Source organism: Alligator mississippiensis, chromosome 4 (genome assembly GCF_030867095.1).
Source record: "Alligator mississippiensis isolate rAllMis1 chromosome 4, rAllMis1, whole genome shotgun sequence".
Classification (NCBI taxonomy): Eukaryota; Metazoa; Chordata; order Crocodylia; family Alligatoridae; genus Alligator; species Alligator mississippiensis.
This window is the reverse complement of record NC_081827.1, coordinates 193,884,174-193,905,449: the sequence shown is the minus strand read 5'-3', so window position 1 is coordinate 193,905,449 and position 21,276 is coordinate 193,884,174. Positions and strand designations below refer to the sequence as shown.

The window sequence follows — 21,276 nt, the reverse complement described above, 5'->3', positions numbered from 1 at the left end:
GGCAAGAGCAAGACAAAATGCAACAAATGAGCAAAGAGGATGTTGTAGAAGAGATGCAATGGAAAGGCAAAGGGTTTGCACAGACAATAGAAGACTGACTGAAAGAGTAGATAATAGGTTCCCTGAAGACAAAACAGAGGAACATATTTGTGGATTGATAAACATAGTGTGGCAATTTTGTAACTCTTTAAACTTCCAAGCTGAAAGACCATCAGATAGCCAATTCCAGGGTTGTTGTCATGAGGGTAAAGTGATTCTGCCTCCAAGAAGACTGTGTCTGGAGTATCTGCAGGACTTGATGACGAATTGGAACAACGAGCATTACCAGAACTTTAAAACAAACATTCAATTGTACAACAGTGCGTTGTCTGTTGAGCAAAGGTCATTATGATGAGATGTATGCTTTACAGACTGTGTGGTGAATTGAATCCAAATGCATCATGCATGGAAAATCATCCATGTCTGAAGAAATATACAAAGAAATTTACAGAGGAGACACTTGGAAAACTTGATGGATGCCGTTGTATAGAAGAAGACCAGGCAGAACAGGTCAAATTGATAATGAGACAGTGGATAACAGAAACGTGGTATCCTATAACAAGTAGCCTATTTTGCCTGTCATTTTTTACACACTTTTACACTAGTATGTTAATAATTTCAGAACCTTTATATTGCATCAGATTAATGGCTAAATCCTGAGAGCTGTGTGGTACAACTGAAGTGATAGCTCAACATGGCATATGACCTAGCCCTAAATTATTTGTTTTTAAGTTTTGACAAAGCTCACCTTGATTGCTTTCTGGATGTTAATGCAGGAGTCTCTGATGGTATGCAGCAATTTGTTAAATCGCCCCATTTCTTGGACAAGTACAGTGTTCATACTTTGTGTGTAGGTGGTTGGGTATCTCCTCATTGCAGCCTCAATGTCAAAGTCTGAAGGAAGTTTGCTCTGGATGTCACTTGCCACTTCACAAACAATTTCATCTGTTGATCTTGCACCAGAGCCTGATGCTCGAGACTATAAAGTAGCCAGAGGTAGAAAAAGAAGTGATCATGTGAATTTCAGTGAATATTTAACTAGAGAAGCACATTTAAATTATTATTAATGAATTAGTATGGATATGGCCTTATTTGTTCTAAGGTAAATGCAAAACATACAAAAGGATTAATCCATTTTTGAAGTTTAGTTACAGTATTATACCCTCAGAGTATATTCAGTAGGTGGCGATGTTCTAAAATAAGTGTTCCATCACACTGTTTCTCTGATTAAATATGTTGTCATTTGCAGTTTTGGAGTAACTGGAGTTTCTCTGAAAGTCACCTGGTTATAAAGAGTGATCACAAACACAAACAGCCAAAGTAATATTCCTCGGGTATCTTTCTTTAGGTCACAAAAAGAAGAGGAATAAGTAGAGAGATTAAGAGCCTGATCTTGTGCCCTCTTAAATCAATGTTCACAGAAACTCCAGTAAACATAGCATGGGATTTTCACACTAGTAGTGATCATTCCAGCTAGGGTTGTAATGTGCTGGCATAACTTTTGAAGAAAAATTACACTGCTAACACTACACAATGCAAATATTTTATGAATAAAGGGAGGATTTTCTGTACACTAAAGGTAAGGAAACAAAGTAAGTACAACATTTTTACTGTTCTTGTGGCAATGCATGCTACCTCACACATATGTGATTAATTAAAATTTGCTCATTTCCTTCACAGTGCTGTATGCTTTATTATATCTAGGAGTCTTACAAACGGACAGCTTGTGCTTTAAAGGGAATGTTTTTCAGCATCTTCTGTGACACTTCAGAGATTGCTGTCAAAACACTGATGCTGCAATGACTTGTGGCTCATCCTCTAACAGGAAAGTCATCACGAGGAGAGTCACACACATGCTTGTGCCCTAAATTAGTGACTCATCCATTGTTTACATGCTTTTCTAATGCTATGTTAGATGCTTTAATAATGCCTTTTAAGTTAATATTACAGCTAACTTAGTTAACTTAGGGCTTTGACCTAACTCTCCTCCATACCTTGATACTGTATTTCCTTAATTTTAAGATAAGAGGTTCCCCCCATTTAACGTGGGGGAAAGCCCCACATCTTAGAAGAGTATGAAGGCGGTGGCACGGGAGGATGGTTGCTGTGGCTCAGGCTCCAGACCCTACCCAGGGTCCAGCCATAGCTGTAACTGCTGGCCACCCCCTCCCCCACCTTTGCACCCCACCATAGGCCCCTGAAGCCTCTCTTCCCTTAACTTTCCCTCCCACCGCTTCTGCTCCTCAGCCTGCCCTTCTGCATCCCCTCCTTTCCCTTGCTCCACACCAGCAGTTTCCATGCATGCTGCGGTCTGGGACACTGAGCACGGCCCTAGTATGGCCTGTAGCAGCAGCATGCAGCCTGCATGGCCACTACAGGGGCTGGGCTGGGGTTGTGCTCAGTTTCCCAGGCTAGAATGGGAATGAAGCATCCCAGCACAAAGCAAGAGTAAGAGGGGGAAGCGGGGAATAGAGCCTGTTGGGGGGGAGGGGGGAGGAGTGAGGAGCAGAGCCTGTGGGAAAAAGGGAGCCTGACTCTGAAGGCAGGTAGGTAGCAGGGGGGGCAGGCAAAAAGAGGGGACAAGCTTTGCGATTTCCCCACACCACTTGTCTCCTCACTGCTTACAATGGTGTGGGGGATGAATTAAAGACAACCCTCCAATAATTAGGTTCTATACCTGGAAAATTATAACAAATTAATAAATTTTCCATGTATAGATTCTAATTATTGGGGTGTTGTCTTAGATTTGAGTAAATGCAGCATTCATTTGTTTTGTGATTTTGTATATTGCAATTACAAGGAATTAATTATCTTCCACAGAAGATACACCAGTACAATAGCAAGTTTGTAGCCACAATGGAGAAATGGAGAAACCAGATGAAACATCTTTGAACAAATAAGTACAATAGAGCTAAACAATAATAAATTATTATTATGATGTACATTGTGAGATGACTAAAAATTATTCACAGCCACAAGTCATTTACATACCTGTGTAAGAAGAATGTTATCAAACAACAACTGCGTTTCTGACTGATCCTTGGTAATATCAGCATTGGAATTCATCCCAAAAATCTCTGGGGAAGGGTTCAGTGGAAGGGTCTTTGTATATTCGATATAGCTTTGGTACTGAAAAGATTTATGTTAGGAGATTAAAAAGATTCAAAGATCAAATAAGGCCCAGAAGAAATGCAAAGCAGCCTACTTCAGTTGAGGTTCAAAGAAAATATTCCAGATGCCCCTAATGTAGTCAGCATTGTTTTAAACAGAACCAAACTCTGAGCACCTAACCAGTAATAGTATTTCCCTTCTGCCAAGCCTGCCAGAGTGGTCATCATCATCTAGCATCAAGTTAACAAATCCAATGGCCTCAATTCTAGGGAAGAATTCTGTTCTTACACTGGGCCCATCAACATGACAACTGAGCACTTCAGACTATCAAAGGTTAAGGTGATGGCAATTCACTATTTACAGCAGAATAGTTATAGCCTTTCTTAAAATGCCATCAAAGCACTAACGCCCAGATGTCAAAGGCATTTGGGTACCTAACTCCAATAGGGCTTGCATCCCATTTAGGTACCTAATTTTAAATACCCTGAAGGATCTTAGCCTAACAGGATTTCAGTACTTAGATACCATCATGATAAGCATTAAGCAGGGGTGTTAAACATACAGTCCATGGAGGCATGTCATCTGGCTTGCAGGGCAACTCCCCACCCCCGACCGCATTCAGTCTGCATGGCTCATTGCCACAGCTCCTGGAGCACCTGTGGCAGTGGTGTGAATCCTCGTGGTTTTGGCACAGCTCTGGAACTGAGGAAGTTAATGCTGCTTGCCTCCTCACCCCTTACCGGCTACCAAAATCAGTTTTTAATCACCCCTGGCAACTAAAATTGGCAGTAGGGGAAAAGAGGGCGTAAGCAGCAGCAGTGTTAACTTTCTAGGCTCTGGAGCTGCGCAAGAAGTCCCACAGTCTGGGTCCAGCTTGTGGGAAGCCTTGGAGTCTGGATCCAGCCTGGGGAGGCTCAAGTTTCACACCCCTGCACTGAATAATAGGACAGATTCAAGTCAATGTAGTTTAGCTCAGGTGCAGTATGAATTATCCCTAGGTTAAAGAGTAGGCATTATGGCACTCAGTTTAAGCCTTAAATCTTTAATATCCATTACGTGTAAACATCTTCATTTTGGGTGACCAATATGAAACTTTCCACAGCCCTGTTTTTTGGAGATGCTAAGTACCTACAACTTCCAATGAAGTCAACAAGAGCTTTGGACCAGCTTGCCTAAAGCAAGAAAGGGTCAGTTTGTCACAGAGGGAACTAGATCTCTGTAATATGTTCCCAGGGCCTCAGACTAAACCACTATTTTGCTCTACTTTAGTATTTTATGCTATATTGTTTTTATGTCTAATACAATTGATAAGGTTTTCTGGAACTGAATGACTTGCACACAAGTGTCAGTCATTTATAACAATTTATTGTAACAATTTTCTGAAGCAGGTTTTTTCTAGTTAGTCCTATTTATTACAAGTCACTCTCCAAGGGATTGGCAGAATGACAGTTTGGGACACAAGCAAGAGGCATGTAAGAAAAGCAGCATGAAGGAAAGTTATTTATGATTAAAATGACCATGATGTATCTTTTTTTATTTTTGTCCATTTAATAATTTTTAAATACTTACATCTCCTTCAGCTGGGGCAAAATACAGGCCACTGGCATCAAATTTATAATCTAAATCTGTAACAATTTCTGAATTGTAGAACTTGTTCAGAATGCTACGGAGTGTACGCCGATCCCAGTCATCAGTAACTCTGCCACCATAATTGCATTCACCAGTCATATAGCGCAGGGCATCATACGGCAGCTCCTGAAGCACAAAATCATCTGAATTCTTTTTTTTTTTTAACATAGCTACACTAGAGGCCTAATCATTATACCTTTCTATTCTGTGCAGTTCTCAACCACTAAAGAAATTCTGCTTCCTGAGTACAGCCGATATTACTCCAAGATAAATTTAGGCTATATTCAACTATTATTAGGGGGAACATAAGCAGTGGTCTGACCATACCCACTTCAAGTCCATCTAAGCTATATTTTACAATGCATGGCACCTTTCCAGTATGATCCAGATCTACCTTGAAGGATTAGAAGAATTTAGGTGCTTAAATCACAAAAAGCAATCCAGACTAAGCCTACTCTTAAAGCAAAGTTCCCCAGGGCTAGGGACAGAAGTTGCACATAAGCCAGTTTAAGTGATTAGCAACTGGTTTAACCCTGTAACAGAACTAGGGCTATTAATTAATCACAATTAACACCCACAATTAACACGTTAATCTGCTTTTGCATTAATTTTTTTAACGTGTTAATTGCTGCTGGTGATGGTGGGGGGAAAGCTGCTCATGCTGCTCTCCCCTCACTGCTGTGTGCTTGCCTGTGTGCTGGCGGAAAAGGGAATGCCTACTCACTTGCAAATTGGTTCAATCTAGGCAGGTTAAACTAACTTGCAAAGACTGAATCAGTTCTAGCTCCGGCTTTCTGCATGTCTGTCCCTAGCCCAGGTGCCTACATATGGGCAGAAGCAAGCTAGATGCTGCATCCTCCCACAGTACCTACCATGTACCTGAGCTTAACCGTGTTTCAAATCTGTTTCTAGGAAGCACCTAACCTCTGTCCAAGTCCACATAAAAGCCTCGGCTGGTAGGCAACCCTGCCCCCAATTCTAACTTTTAATTCCTTTTAGATGTCTTCCTTTTGCTTGTGGGATAGTCTTCCTTATTTTGCAGGGGAATCTGAATGCATCTCTCACACTACACAAGCCTAAGTCCCTAACCACCAGGCTGGGGGTGAGTCTAGTCTGATAAGGTGAGGGCACTGCCCCAGCCACTTAGGGAAGCTTGGTAGGTGATACTGATACCTGTCCTTGAGTTTCTCTCTTATTTTTTCTAGTTTTGCAGTTGCATTTTTCCTGTGTTTTATATGCTTTTTTAATCCACAATTTCTTTATCAAGACCACTCAAACAAGGAAGGAAACAATGCAAGCATACAGCAAAAATGACACTGTAAAAATACTGTCAAAAGGAATGTAAACAAACAAGATATCAAGGAAAAATAGATTTTCTCCAATCTATTTTACAATAAAATAGTAAGAGTAGTGCATAGCTTTTAGTGAGCACTTGTCATCCCAAACTCTAAAAGCACTTTAAAACCCAGGTATTGTTATATCCATTTTACAGATGGGGAAACTGAGGCATGGGAAGGTGAAATCACTTGCCACCCAACAAGTCAATGGGAGAACTGGATACAATACTCAGTTCCCAGTTCAGTGCCCAGGCAACTAAGCATCCTCTCTCTCCCCAGCCCCTGCCAAAGTTAAAAAAAGAAAAGGGCACAGGTTGGAAAGTAGCCAAATTTACACAACAGGTCAGTATCAAAGCTTGAAATATAATCCAGATGCCCAAGTGCTAGCCATGTGATCTCTTGGCTGAGTCACATACAGTTACAATACTATTTGATACAGCATCTGAAGATAAGAATGTGATTATTCCATTGGTGGCATCTCTTTAAGAACTATAATCCAGAATCTCTTTCAGAAACAATACAGGAAGTTCCAACAAATGAGATAAGTATATGGAGCAAAACTTGCTCCACTGCATAGAATAACATCTAGTTTGCTTGTATGAATGTTCCCTAAATGAGTTACTGAGTTGAACTTGGCATGCAGTTTCACTGATGTATTTTTGATATTTGTATACCCCCAAAAAGATAAGTTATAACCAGAATACTACTATGTTTAGAAATAAATGCTGCAATTAGGCCTTTGTTTTTATGAAGTACCACTACTGAATGTATATGCATTAATGATGTCATACAGAACAAAATGGATAATATCTTTGCTTTACTTTACCTCATACTGGCTTTACTGTACCTCATACTTTACATTACTTTACCTCATACTGGTTCAGGAATATGTGCAGCTGCTGTACACTAATTCGCAGATCAGTCTCATTGAATTCATATGGAATATTCCAACCCAGCGGTCCAAATTTCCGCCTTTCTTGAACCAGTGCATGGAAGAAACAGAGGCCATACAGCAACTTCTTGAATTCAACCTTTTAACAGAACATTACAATATGATTAAGTCACATCATTTCTTCTCTAAATGTTTCCACTTTCTGATGCCCCCATATATTGGGGTACAGGGTAGAACTTAATAATATATGGAGAGTTAAGGAATGTCTGCCTTTGCAGTCCCACAACAGCCTGGATTCCTCTGCAAAAGTATCATTTGTGAAGCATTTAATTTCAGAATATAGCCATCGGTTTTTCACAAATTATGGTTTTAAGAATCTTTGTAATCTTACAAATATTCTACAAGTAATTAAGTTAAACAGACTTTTATAGTATTTTAGTAAGATCACAGCACACCACTTTTATTTGCAGACCTGGTTTTGTAAAATATTGTTCCTACTGTATTTTCCTTTTTCTGGATCCAGATGTGTTTTGGTTGTGGTATATTCCTAAAAACCCTTTTACAGCTAAGAATGCTAAGAATGTGATTTTTAATTAAGATAATTTAGTCAGATATACAGCTTCAGTTAAATGCAACTATCTTTATTATTTAAGGATAGCAGAATATTGTAAACCAATTTTAGGTCAAACGTACTAAAACACAAAAAAATAATTACAAAAAGAGTAGAGGATTTCCCAGTCTACTTACTTAGAAAAAAAGATACTTATGATTGATGACAATCAACTAATGAATCATTTCACTCTCATATTTCAATGAGGAAAAAAAAATTATGATTTGAATGAAAGGTAGAATTCAAAAACAGCATTAGATTCAGTTAATATTTTGTAACAGATTCCCCAACTTTGCATGGTTGTACTGGGAAATGACTTGCTTTTGACTTTTAAATAGTAAGCTGTATTATTAATGGCACACTACAAAATCTCTGCTGGCAAGGAATGAGAACAGTGGTAAAATAAAAATAAAATATTAATAAAATTCACTTCACTGAAGTCAGCAATCAGTAATCAAAACCAGCTTCATTGCAGTGCAGGTAGACTACTTAATTTGATAGTTTTTACCCAGCACACATGAATATAACCACCAGAGTCCACTTTAGCTGCTTTATAGGAGGAGTGAGATAACAAGACTAATAATACATTACTAACAGGCTTATTGCAAGTGTTGAAAAATTCAGGGTCAGAGATTGGATCCATCAGATACGAACGGATGATATTAGCCCGTAAACCTTTTGGTGCTTCATTTGTCATTTTCACTCCATTTTGAAGTACAGACACAGGGAAATTTGGAGATGGGTAACTGGTGAGCCAAAGTCGGAAATCTGGATGAGTTGTATCAGGATTAAATTCCTAAAAGAAAGCACCACACAAAATTGGAGAATGCAACCCGAAAGGAATAAGAAATATTATATATGTCAATACCTTTGAAAACAAGCCTAGCTGCAAAAATCTGATAATGTACAAATGAAATGCTTACATATGACTAGTTTAAGGCATAATTATAGTTGGAACCACAGTCATACATGGAAATTTCCATTTTAAAGCTGCTCTACTTTACTTGGACCTATCTGAATCTTTAGGAATATAAGCAAAAATTTTCCAGGAATTATCTCAATGTGAAGGTCAATGTTTGAGGAATGTATGAGCAAAGACAGTACAGACCTTTCTATGTACAAAAGAATATATAAAAAACTATACTGTCTTTATTAATAAAATAATCATTTCAAATTCAAACTTGTCATAATAAAGCTGTAAGAATAAGAATAACTATTCAAAATTCATGGTAGAGCTATGCACTTTGTTAGTTTGCAGGAGAAAGACCCACTCATACCCTTTTACATTTGTGTCAATTAGAAAGTGCAAAGCTCCTCAGAGTCCCAATCTCCAAAAATCTATACATATTTAACCTTAACCATAAATATAAATTTTGCCAGGCTGGGGCCAAGGCTTACAGGAAATCTCCTTACCGCCTTCTGTATCTTTAGAAGGGGATTTTATTTCCCAATGAGCAAAACATTGTTTCATTTTGTTTTGTACAAGAATACTAAATATTCAACTTTCAACACCAGGGACTATATGTCTTCAGCTGCAATTGGAGGAGGCCAACGGTAGCTGTAAGGCTGCTGTCTATTACAACCAGTGGCCAGTCCAACAGTACAGAATTACCAAGCAGAAGGATGTATGAGCTCCACACTCTTTGTTTCAAAAACACTTCATGCATCAGAAGCAGAAAGAAAAGACTGCTACAGAACCACCATTATAGAGATTCCTCTTATGTAGAAGGAATGCTCAAGAAGTAGGTTAAGTTGGCTTTTTGGCCTTTTTATACGCAAAGAAGACCTGAGAGTCAGTCCTTAAGTTTTACTAAAAGAAAATACAACTGAGTTATACCTCACAGACTTTTTCCAGTGTTGGCATCCATGAGGTTGCTAGGTGACAGTTTTGCAGAACTACCCAGCTGCCTTCCTTCACTGCCTTCTCTATCATTTTCATGGCTATGGGACCTTGGCCTTGGCCAAGTGACAGGGAGCTAAGCTTTGAGCCCCCATATCCCTGCAAATACACACAGATTTTAAAATGACAAAAATATTACACAGATTCACAGAAACACACTGAACACTCTGGTATAATTTACATCCATATTTTTTATAAAACAAGAAAAAAAACACAAACATTGAATTCAAGCTAATTCAATAAAATACAATAAATACATTTCTAAACTACAGAAAGACTATACACAACGCTTCAATAAGAAAGCATCTCTCATTTTAGAATCATCCCCCAAAAAAGGACCTCAGTGCTTAAAAAAGGTTTGACGTCCATGAACGCATCCACACGTTGCCCTACAGAGACGTAGTGATGTGCTACACCACTGTACAGTGTGTGATGGCAACGTAGCGATCATGCATTTCTACACATGATCGCCAACTACGTTGCTGTAGGGGCACACTCCTCGGGTATAGTGCACTGCTACAGTGACATACCAGCGAAATCAACCCATGTACTGCACACACGGCATGGTAACTGCCCATACTGCGCCATGCTTTAGTACGTCCAAAAGGAAATATTAAAGCACGGCGCCATAGCAATGTCACTGTACAATGACGTGTAGACGTGCCCTACAAATCCAAAACTGTGATCCAAATCAGCCCTCTAACCTAAGTGATACTTCAACTGAGCAGACACTTCCCTATTTGACCTGCAAATTCCTTGTTCCTGGACTCTGCACATGCCCAGAACTACAGTGAACAGAGCAACTCAGCACCTACCTACTTACTAGCCAAAACCAACTGGGATTCAGGCACTTACAGTACGAAAGTATTTTACTGGTGTTAGACCTTATTCTTTCATTTGTTTTGAGGATGGCCTCCTTGGAGTTTTAAATAAGAAACTAAAACCTTTTTAAGGCAGCAGGCTTTCTGAATCCATATGAATGGGTCTAACTATGTGAACCTTCTTTCTTGATCCTGCTGTTGACAAGAAAAAGGAAACTTGAGAGCCAAAGCAGGCAAGGGGGTGAGCCAAACAGAGATCAACTGACACAAGTGGTTTAGTGGAAGAGACCCAGAGGGACAGCCATTTATAGTAACAGAGCAGGCATTGGAAAGGAGACACTGGAGGGAAGGGGACTATCCAAGGATTTTTTTTTGCACACTGCCAGCTACATGAAAATCTATAAAAAGATTTGGTATGCTTTAAAAGGCTATTTGGTGATGATCTGCTGCTTCTCCTTAAAACCTGCCAGGCAAATTCTGCTCCTACATTTAAAATTAAAATATCCAGACTGAAGACAAATAAACATCATGTAACACATGACAACATTATATTAAGATAAATATTATCCTTTACATTTTAAACTCTTCATGGCAGGAACTATGATTTCTGTCAATAAATGTCTGAAAAGCACTTTGCTTATCATTGGTGCTACTAGAATACACTAACTAAAGTGTTAGGCATGGATCACCCTAATAACATAGAGCCTCCTTATATTGACAGCATTTTCCCATTGGTATAAAAGTGTACCTCACAACATTTGCTTAGCTAACTCTAATCAGCAAAAGAAGTGGCATTCCTGCAGCCTCCAGTTATCTTCATTAGAAGAAAGGTGTTTGTAATATGTAGCTTTGAAGGGACTGACTGAAAAGGGAAAAGAACAGACTAGATCCTGAATTTTCTAGTCTTAATTGGGGGGAAAAAATTGAAGTCTTGATTCATTTCCCTTTTTTAATTTTATTTTCATAAATTATTAAAGAAAACATGATTAAGATGCATTAGAAAGCTGGTCATTATAGGATTATCAATTTATTAACTGTCATTCTGGTACTCAGGATGTATACTGAAATGAAAATTTGCACCATGTAATGTTGATGTATTTAATTTATAGTGGGCATGTATAACATGTATATATGTATGTTATCACAAGCACTAAACTAAATGGCTGTAACTGATGCTACTGCACAGTAGTGCTGTTTCACACATTTTAGGTGACTCTAATCCACAGTAGACTAATTTTACTGTGCTTTAGTATGGTTTTTGCCTGCCATGCAAATGCCCAGTAGAATTAGTCTACTGCACATGAGGTGTCTCATGTAAACATGCCTGATATATTTTAAACATAGCTCAAATAGCCTTCTTGTTTATTCCATTTCAGTAAACCAGCCATTCGCTCTAGCTACACGTCCATTTGATCTGGAACTGTAAAACAGACACCTGCAAAAGGCTTCTCAGAGCACTACTAAAAACTGCAGGGTATATGTACACAACTGGGTGAGTAAAGATTTACAACATACCTACACTCTCAATAGCACAGAGTTATGACAGTAAAAGCCAAGTTCTTTCTCTATGCAATCTTTCCATTTTCCATTACAGATTATATAAAGTTACCATTTAAGCAAATCTTGAAATCACAAAAAGAGAGAAGATGCAAGAATTATTGAACATATAATATCTTACAAAGAGCTAAACATGTACTCTTCATTCCTACAAAAGCATCTACTGACATTCATTAGTGCTTCAGGTGGAAAAGGATCATAAAAACTGGTATAGTGTTTTTTTTAAAAGCTGGACATATACTACATATATACATAGGTTTTGTTGAACATTCTTAACAATTTAGGTTTAAAATGATTATTTCATACATATAAGAATGATATCTTAATGTAAATTTATGAATGTTATTATACCTGGTCATCTGCAAACTTGAGTAGGGCAGCCATGGGGTCAGAACCAGGAGACAGAACAAAAATCAGTGGTGCACAGCAGTGACTGTCAGAAAATGCCTTAGACAAATCAAACGGAGGTGGCTCAATAAATGGACGATGCAGATAACCAACAATAAATTCCTGCACCATGGGGATAATCTAGAAAATCAAAATGCAAAACACAAAAAGAACATATTCCATGAAGTATCCATGTGTTAAACATTAAGCTATGTCTTTCCTAATATTTTACTATAAATGTCAAACAAATTACTCTTGTGCCTAGAATTCTGCATTGGAATAATCCTATTAAATTCAGTAGGTTAACCATGTATGTAAATCTCAGAAGGATCAGGGTCCAGGTTGGAAGACTCAGCAAAAAAGGCCAATGGAATCCTAGATAATGAGCAATTGCCTTTTTTTCTTTGACCCCAAAGGTCAATGTTGAAGTAGATTGGCAGGCAGGTGTAGAAAGCCAGGAATGCTACTGCTCTTGTTTTATCTCTATAATGAATAGAGGATTTGATTTGCTAGGACTATCAATCAAACATCTTTCACAGATGCCAAAACTGACCCTGACCCAGAAAGTGAATCTGTGTAGCACTCCCTTACACTCCAGTGGAGTCCTCCCAAAGTCAACAGTTTTGAGCAGACATGAGTTCAGGCTATAAGGCAACACTTACAGACTCAAACCCAAGACCTTGATCTTAGACCCTGCTTCATTTTAATACCATGGACAGTCTCAATAAAATTAAATATGTATATCTGTATAAGCAGGGTCTAAATATAGATTTGGACTTGCATACTACCATTAGTGGTTATTTTGAAAACAAACATGAGTAATAAACATTTACTTTGGGTATGCCCAGAAAAAAATATGGCCAGGTTTTCGGTTTCATAATTTTTCATGGCACAGTTGCTTTGCATATCTAGCAATGCTAAAAGGTTTTGCCCATCTCTGAAGCAGTGTAGTTAAAAACAAGCACTAGATTTTTTTACCTTATATTTTCCCCTTTTCTGTCAAAAGAGAAATGCAAAATCTTTTGAAAATGCTCTATTAATGGGTTAAACTGAACATCAAACTCAGCAATTTAAAGTTTAAGTTTCTGATAATGTTTAGATTGTTAAATATATAACTGTTTACTATATATAACTATACTGAATTAATATTAGATTTTGGGTATTAACTTTTATATGTCTTGATGTTTTAAAGATCAAATTTGTATCTTCTACATTGTATTGACATAATTAATTTGACTTTTGCATTCAATAGACATATCTTGGACTGAGTGCTGAGAAGGAAACAAATGAGGGGAAAAAAACACCCATCTGACCCTATCCCTCCTGATTCTGTTGGTTATCATAGACTCACCTGTGTTTTTTCTTAATTAAAGCACTCTTATATTTACAGGTGGGAGCAATGTAACTAATTAATCAAGTGTCTTAAATCTGACAGGGAAGAACAAAGCATGACCACTGCACTGGTTAAGGTGATAGTAAGTCAGCAGCAGTCTTTGCAGATGGAGGCTTTCTTGCAAGAGCTTAGTTTGGCATCCAAACATTTGATTGAGTTTAGGGAAATGTATGATTATGAGAATCGTATAAAAACCTTCAAAAACTGGCCTTTTATGGGAAACTGCAAATGCACCCCTGAGAATGTAAGTTTGAAAATGTTTAATTTGGGCTGTAGCTAAGAACTATTTTCAGGCAAAAAGTAAGAGATTATGCAAAGCTTCAGTACAGCTCCGAAGTACTCTGACTACCACTTTTCCTCGTAGACTTTACTTTTACTTATTATGCTATCAAACTACTTTCAAGTCAGAATAGAGTTGGGAGTTTCAATGAACCCTCCAAAAGCAAGAAAATAAAATAATGCTTTAACACTGTTGTCCATGCTCTGTTGAACATAGATGAGTGACTTTTTTTTTTTCTTGTAGACTTTGAAAGGAAGTCTAACTTACAAAGCATAAAGATGAAGAAAATATTTTTTTCCTCTAATATATGAATTCCATGGTACTTATAGGTTAACTTTGTTTTGCAATCTAGAGCATTAAATGACTTGAATCTAAAGTGGCATGCTATTGAAATACCTATCCATGTATATGCTTGTGTTACTCAGAACCATGGCAATATGATAATTTGAGGCTATAAAGACAGTGGGGGGGTTGTGCGTTCCCTCCCTTTTTCCCCCCCCAGTATTGGAAAATCTCAAACTTTAGTCATTATTCACTATTATCACTTTTCCTACAATAGAGGAAAATGTTATGTGGATAAAATGTCAGACCAATTTATTATAGGCATTCAAGCACTACTTCTTAACTTCACAAGACTGAATCACTTAATATTAATGTACATATAATGTTCTGAACACAGGCAATGCTATAAAATGCTAAGCTATTATGACTCAATGCTTTAAATTGATATTTACAAGTTCTACATCTCTAGGACTGTGCCTCAGATAAAGCACACTTGAAGGAGTTATCTGAGGAGGTGTGAAGGAATTGGGAATAAAACCCATGTAATCGGGGGTCAGAGGTTTGACCAGCAGCATGGTTCTTCAGAGCTACTTATGAATAATTATACCTTCTCCTGTGTAGCCTCAAAGATGGAACTTGCTTGTGATTATAACAAAGTTTCTTTTAGAAGAGCCTTGAACACTTCTTTTAATTCTCCAAAGATTTCCTAGTAACGACTATCCCAGCTGTACTGCATCTACTGCTGGGATGTAACATTACTTTTCTGGAAAGCACCCTGTTAAGTGTAATGGTCTGGGAAACTTGCTTAGAAGCAATTTTAGCATAGTAAGAACTACAAATAGCTCTAGCTTTCTCTTTCCTCCCTGAATTGTAGATTTGCCTAGGCATAGTAACTATCTTTGCAGGAGACTGTTTGACTCTGTATACTATGGACTAGAGCCAGATAAGGTCCTAGGATCCTACTGGTTGGGTACTGCAACATCTAAATTTTAGGCCCCTGATACCTGGAATGAAATCAAACCCAGTTATGCTTCTAGGTTTTCAATGTAGTCTATGAAAAGAGAAACTAAATCCTGCAGGGAGCTGCCTAAATCTTGTTAGCAGCAAATAGTAAGCACTAGGATGTCTCTGAACTCCAGCTGCTTTCTTAGGACTAAGGCACCTCAACCCAATCAGGGTCCAGAGTCTTGAATCCTCTCCTGAAGGTAGGTAGGTGCCCACTGTTCTTTCAAGGAATGGCAGCAGGCTCATTTTCACTCTTTGAAGTGGTGATGGTAAGGCTGTTATTGCCCACCTTTTACATAATAGCCTAGTGATTAAAGCAGGCATCCAAGAACCTGCAAGGGCTAGTTTATAGCCCGAGGGGACTTGTATTTTCCGTCTTCCAGGAGACTGCCTTAACTAAAAACTTTATGCTAACCTCAAACCACTGTTTACCTTTTTTTTCCTGGCAAAGTTGGGCCACAGTGCAGAGAGGGTATGCTTACCATTAGGTTAGGGTACTTACCTGGGACAAGAAAGTTCTGGGTTTCATTCTGTACTCTTCCTAGTGTTTAGGCATTTAACAGTAAATAAACATCAAACAAACCTGGGAGCAGAGACTGGTATCCACGGCTTGCCACTTCTAGCTGAATGTAGATCCTAAGCTGTTTTCCTCATTTAAAGACTGCTTGATATACTTATTTACTATGTTATTTCCTATTGTGCCAGTCTCTCTTTATGACGTGCAAGACCTGGGATTGTAAACTCTTTAGGGTGGGATTTACTATCACTTGTAATGCTCACGTTACATCTGGGCCCTACATGTCACTAAACTAATTTTCCTCTGCAGATGGCCAAGGCTGGTTTTATCCACTGTCCAAATGAAAACGAACCAGATGTAGCAAAGTGTTTTTTTTGCCTGATAGAACTGGAGGGCTGGGAGCCAAATGATGATCCATGGTATGGCCATATTCTTCTTCATACTTTATATTATGAAACAGATAAGAATGGAAGAACAATGGCAAAGTTTTTCAGCCTGTCTAATCTTAAAGTCCAATACCAGCTCTTTAATTAGTGATGCACATGTCTCTCTCTCAATTATTGTGAAACATTCACTCTGGCCAAAAAAAAAAAAAAAAAAGATTTACATGAATAACCTAAAATGGCAGAAGTAAATGTAGCTGTTATGCATTTGAAGTGAGCAACATTAATTTACATCTAAGAATCGCCCATTTTCTCTCTTCCTCCAATACCAAGTAAAAGAAGAAAAAATTCATACAAGAGATGGCAAAGGGGGGAGGGGGAGGGAACAGGGCTTTGATCTGTGCTACTTTAGGACAAAAAGGAAAGGGACAGAGGAGCCCAAAGTTTTTCTAAGTCCTATAACATTTTCCATATTCTTTAGATTGGAGATGAACTGAAAGGGAATCTGTGGTAGAGTTGTTTTTTGTCCTCTCTAACATTGAGATCAAATATTCACAAAATGAAATTCTTGCAATGTATTCATACTGCAGGTTGGAACATGCCAAACGCCCCAGCAATTGTGGCTTCTTATCCCTAACTAAGAACTTTGATGATCTAACAGTGGAGGAGTATTACCTGTTGGAGATGGACCGACTGAGGACTTTCCTTGTAAGAGCTTGTGTTTAACTATTTTAAATCTATTGCTTTAGCTTAAACTGAGAATGAGAGCCCTAAAATGCAAGGGGGTATCCAGTTGAAGTGATGATGCATCAAACACCAGGCCCAGCTAAATATAAGGTTTGATATAAAAATGAAACCCCTTTGCCCATAAAAATGAAGCTACCTTTTGCCCCTGCTATAACACAGTAAGCAGAAAAAAATGGGCAATTCTAGATCTAAAAGTTATAAATCTCATCCTCTTGGGTGATACTTTAAGGCCTAGATAAGGATCAGATGGTAGAACTCAGCTTTGCAGCACTTCATGTAATATCCAAGTATAGGAAAACTGTGTATGCAAAAATGCATTGTGGGGAGATAAGTGCCTTAGAATGGAACCACAAAAGTGAGTCCCAAAATCAGCCAATGGAAAATGCTGAGGAATGTAGTATGTTAAGTCCCAGTCACTAACAATAACTTAAGCACCTTATTCTGGACTGCAGGAAGATGCTTTCTTCAACCTTGGACTCTGCTCTAAGCCCTCTCCTAGAGTTAGAATTGGAATTAAAACTTGTCTCACAATCTCTTTTCTTTTAAAAGCCAAGAAAGTATTGGAGGGGTTTGGGCTGTAGCTGTGTTGGTCTAAGGACATAGGTAGACAAGGTTCCTTGGGTGAATTTGATATCTTTTATTAGACCAACCCAAATGTATTGGTACTTTCAAAGATGAACAGTGGCCTGCTTACCCAATATTTGAGGTTAGAACACTGAATCCAGATCTCCCACCTGATGGTCTATTTCCTGTCTTAAGGAGATTTGAACCTGTATCTCTCCTGCATTTTAGAAGAATGGTTTGACCCAATGAATATCTACATTAGTCTCAATCCCTCCTGAAAGTCTCTTCCACTTTGCATGGAACATGTTGCTGTTTCAGAATATCCCATAGCATGGTGCTTAGGAAGCTCTTGAAGCAATTAGACATTGCCTGCTTGCACTCTGGGCAAGCAAGCTTGAGGCAGACCTAGCTTCTACAGCCTCAAGGGCCCAGATATAAAAAGCCTCAGCCTGGACTGTATTAAATAATTATGTACATGTCCTGATGCAGACCTTTTAGAAGCCTAGAAAAGTTTGGTGTTCCCAGGGCTGGGTGTGGCAGCTCAGCAGGGATCTGAACACTTTTAACATTTCTTTTGGAATCTGCACTTTTTTGGGGGTTTGTGGGTTTGTTTGTTTGTTTGTTTGTGGGTTTGTGGGTTTTGTGTTCTTGTTTGTCCTTGTGTTTTGTGGGGTTTTGTTGTTGTTGTTGTGTTTGGGGGGGTTTTGTTTGTTTGTTGGAATCTCAACTTTGACCTTGGGTGCATCACTTGTCTGTTACATGCTTGCATATCTTAAAGATCATTCTGGGTTTGGTTTGGGGTTTGTTTGTTTTTTTTTAGTGTAAAACTGGCAGAAGCACAATATGGTCCTTTGAAAAAGAAGTTGCTGCAACCAGAAAACGCCTCCTTGATCACTTTATCAGCAAACATCAGTATACTCCAGAGCCTGAGCTGCCAGTACCTCATCATGCTGCTTCACCTGACCAAACTCCAGAAAGCCCTAATATTCATAAATGCAAACCACAGCACAGTGATGAATCCAAAAGCTAGGATTTTTTTGTTTTGTTTTGTTTTAAAAGCCCTAATCTTTATGAGAGAGCAAGCTGTACAAGAAGCACTTGTTATAATTAACTCTCTCTTAACTTTCAGAGTATGCTTGGTCACTACTGCAGGTGTGGATCAACAAATGTGCTGCTAATCAGGCATTTGACACAATGTGCATTGACTTAATGTACCTGTGCCAGCTTTTAGAAGGTGAAATGTTTTTGTTTTTAATAAAGCTTTATAACTACTGCAGCATGCTTAATTCTGGCCCTTCTGCTATAGCCAACTTCGTGAAGTTGGACAGTCCAAGTTCAATCCACTGATGAGCTTTTTACAAATGAAAGGGAACAAAGCAGTACTAAGCAACTTATGAAGAGGCATATATAAGTATCTCTTGTTTACTGCTTTAGGGTACTATCAGCTTGTTTATCAGGGCTAAGTACAGACACTTGAGGAGGTTACATTGGTTCAAAATGGTTGCCTGATATCAGGTAAGTCATGATTGGGAGGGGTTAGTAAGGGGTTGGGGGGTCCAGCATGTTGCTGGGGATCAGGGGTCTGGCAGGGGGTGGGGGGCAGGCATGACCCGTAAGGGCTAGGGCAGAGACAGGTGTGACCTGCAGATGGGGAGGGGACAGGTGTGACCCACAGGCTTTTCCTGGTGTCCAAGAGATTCTGGTCGGATTGGCGGGGGGGTGGAGGGGCAGGCTCATGGGATCCATGGAAAGCTTGGGGAGATTGGGGACTACTGTAGCCCCATTCTGCCTCTTTCTGCTCCTCCCCCCCACCCCCAATGTACTTGCTTGGCTCCGGCAGTGACAAAAGCCAATAAAAGCAGCTTGTAGGATATGGGTTAATAGGGTTGGCTTGTCGGGGGTGGGAGACCTGGACAGAACAAGGGACAGGTGGGGCAAAAAAAGCCTAATTAATTCCCTATTGACCAACTTCTTTCCACTATTAGCTTTCAGTAGATTCAAAATCTGTATCCCAAAAATGACACTGCTTCATTGCTCATAGTCTGAATCCCTGATTTCCTCTATTTCTGTGAAAGTAGTTAAAAACAACAAAATCAATGTGTCTGGCCAATATTCCCAGCAAATCCAGAGACAATAACTCCATTCTCCATTTCAAAACCGATTCTTCATTCTCTTCCTCGTCCTTCCTTCTCACTCTAGTTAGTGAAGCATTAATGTATGCTATATGAATGTTATCAGTTACATGGGACTGGAAGACATGACCTGGATCATAAGGTCATTTACCTGCAATCAGACTCTGTTCACATATAGAGCTTAAGACTGTAGGATTCCAGAAGGATATCCAAACTATCTTCCAGCACCCTGGACAAACTCTACATAAACTACTGCCCAAAATGATCTTAAGGGGCATCTCTATACATGCAGAAGGACTACTCTGATGTGCTGTAATTGCAACATGTCAGAGCAGACATGATTAATTACCATACTCTGGCAGAGTCCAGCATCTTGTGTATCAGAGTCCCTGTCCTGAAAAATGGCGATGAAGGCAGTTTAACTGAAGCTTGTTCCATGAGCTTCAGTCAAAAGCACCCCTGCCCCCATTTTTCTGTGCCTGGACATTGAGACACATGACACTCTGGGCACTTTAATTACAGAGACCCTGAGAGTTGCTCTAATTAAAGCAGTTCCCCCACTCCCATAGCATGTCTATAAATGCCCAAGGACATTACCTTATAAACCAGTTGCTAGTGATATTTAGTGTTTCTGAATTTGTAATTCTCTTAATACTACTGTTAATTACTTACTACACTGTTAATTTACACTGTAAATATTATATTACCTACTTCTTAATGGTGTGACAACCTGTTCCCACTGTCTGACCTCAGTGAAAGTAAACTTAACATGGACTTCTTTGATAGCAATGCAAAATCAGAGCCCAAAATAAGGGTGTGCTTCAGAAAGTAATGGCAATTTTGAAATAAAACCATTTTGTGTGCCCTGAGCAGGAAACTATACAGCAGCAGGAACACTGATGGTGGCATTGTTTAATGCACACAATGCATTGTTTATGACCAGGCCTGGCAGGATTCAATTTTTATCAATAAACGGTGAGTTTACTTCACTCTCAGACCGATGGAAACATATCAGTAATCAAAATTTACAGAAAGGAACTGTAACAGAACCCTTATCCCTGTTACTGGACAGTGAAGAAAAAAAAAAGAGATGGAGGGCGGAAGGGTTAAAGAGGAAAACAATGAATAGCCTAATGACTCAATTAAGCAATTAGCTGCTCATTTCAACCTAATTACTCATCAATTAAACTATTAGCTGCTCATTCACTGGTGTAGAAGCCAGTTGGAGGGAGATAACAGGCTACTCAAACAAACCCTTACCCAAACCCCAGAGGTGGGAGCAGGGGAAGGGAGAAGAGTATTTGAGGCTCAAGCCCAGTGGCAGTAAGGTCCTACGCAGGATGGGCCGGCCAAGCGCGGGGGACTCAAGGTGGCTGCTGCCTCTTCCCATGTTCCCATGGGAGTGCTCCTACCTTCCTCCTCTGGTCTCTGACCGCCCGGCTCTTTCCTAATGAATGAACAGAATGACTTTAAGCAGGTATGGTTTATCAATTTATAGTTATTTACTCTTTATATTTTGACATCTGATTTTATAAAGCTTTTGACAGTACTAAATTGTCATTACTAAATTGTCTGCCCCCACTTCCCTAATTTCATGCAATCTGGAAGATTTCAATCAATAAAAATTAAAATAAAGGCTTAAAAATAAACATTGATTTTAGCTGTTGAAATTATAAAAACATAAAAATCA

The 21,276-nt window shown here is 38.9% G+C and overlaps 2 protein-coding genes across 3 annotated transcripts in view; one reads left to right on the top strand and one right to left on the bottom strand.

The window, feature by feature from the left end:
* DNAH7 (dynein axonemal heavy chain 7) overlaps positions 1 to 21,276 on the bottom strand; it is a 217,336-nt gene that overhangs the window by 9,575 nt on the left and 186,485 nt on the right. The window contains exons 54-60 of the mRNA XM_019492106.2: positions 12,248 to 12,424; positions 9,456 to 9,617; positions 8,214 to 8,414; positions 6,986 to 7,147; positions 4,720 to 4,905; positions 3,031 to 3,168; positions 788 to 1,018 (exon numbers count right to left, since the gene is read on the bottom strand). Coding sequence (XP_019347651.1) covers positions 788 to 1,018; positions 3,031 to 3,168; positions 4,720 to 4,905; positions 6,986 to 7,147; positions 8,214 to 8,414; positions 9,456 to 9,617; positions 12,248 to 12,424 — 1,257 coding nt within the window. The remainder of the gene's footprint in view (positions 1 to 787; positions 1,019 to 3,030; positions 3,169 to 4,719; positions 4,906 to 6,985; positions 7,148 to 8,213; positions 8,415 to 9,455; positions 9,618 to 12,247; positions 12,425 to 21,276) is intronic.
* LOC106737667 (baculoviral IAP repeat-containing protein 5.1) lies at positions 13,718 to 18,728 on the top strand. 2 transcript variants are annotated; one of them, XM_019492107.2, is made up of 4 exons: positions 13,718 to 13,920; positions 16,070 to 16,179; positions 16,734 to 16,851; positions 18,584 to 18,728. In XM_019492107.2, exons 1-4 carry the CDS (start codon positions 13,732 to 13,734, stop codon positions 18,662 to 18,664), a joined length of 498 nt encoding a protein of 165 aa, XP_019347652.2. In that variant the 5' UTR covers positions 13,718 to 13,731; the 3' UTR covers positions 18,665 to 18,728. The 2 variants fall into 2 exon arrangements, with proteins under 2 accessions (XP_019347652.2, XP_014449817.3); XM_014594331.3 differs by having other exon boundaries at positions 18,275 to 18,728.

Excerpts from the sequence above, each read along its gene's own strand:
- LOC106737667 (XM_014594331.3), top strand. The coding sequence starts at position 13,732 with ATGACCACTGCACTGGTTAAGGTGATAGTAAGTCAGCAGCAGTCTTTG. Across the intron at positions 13,921-16,069 it reads GCAAATGCACCCCTGAGAAT|ATGGCCAAGGCTGGTTTTAT; the intron begins GTAAGTTTGAAA and ends TTTCCTCTGCAG. Across the intron at positions 16,852-18,274 it reads ACCGACTGAGGACTTTCCTT|TGTAAAACTGGCAGAAGCAC; the intron begins GTAAGAGCTTGT and ends GTTTTTTTTTAG.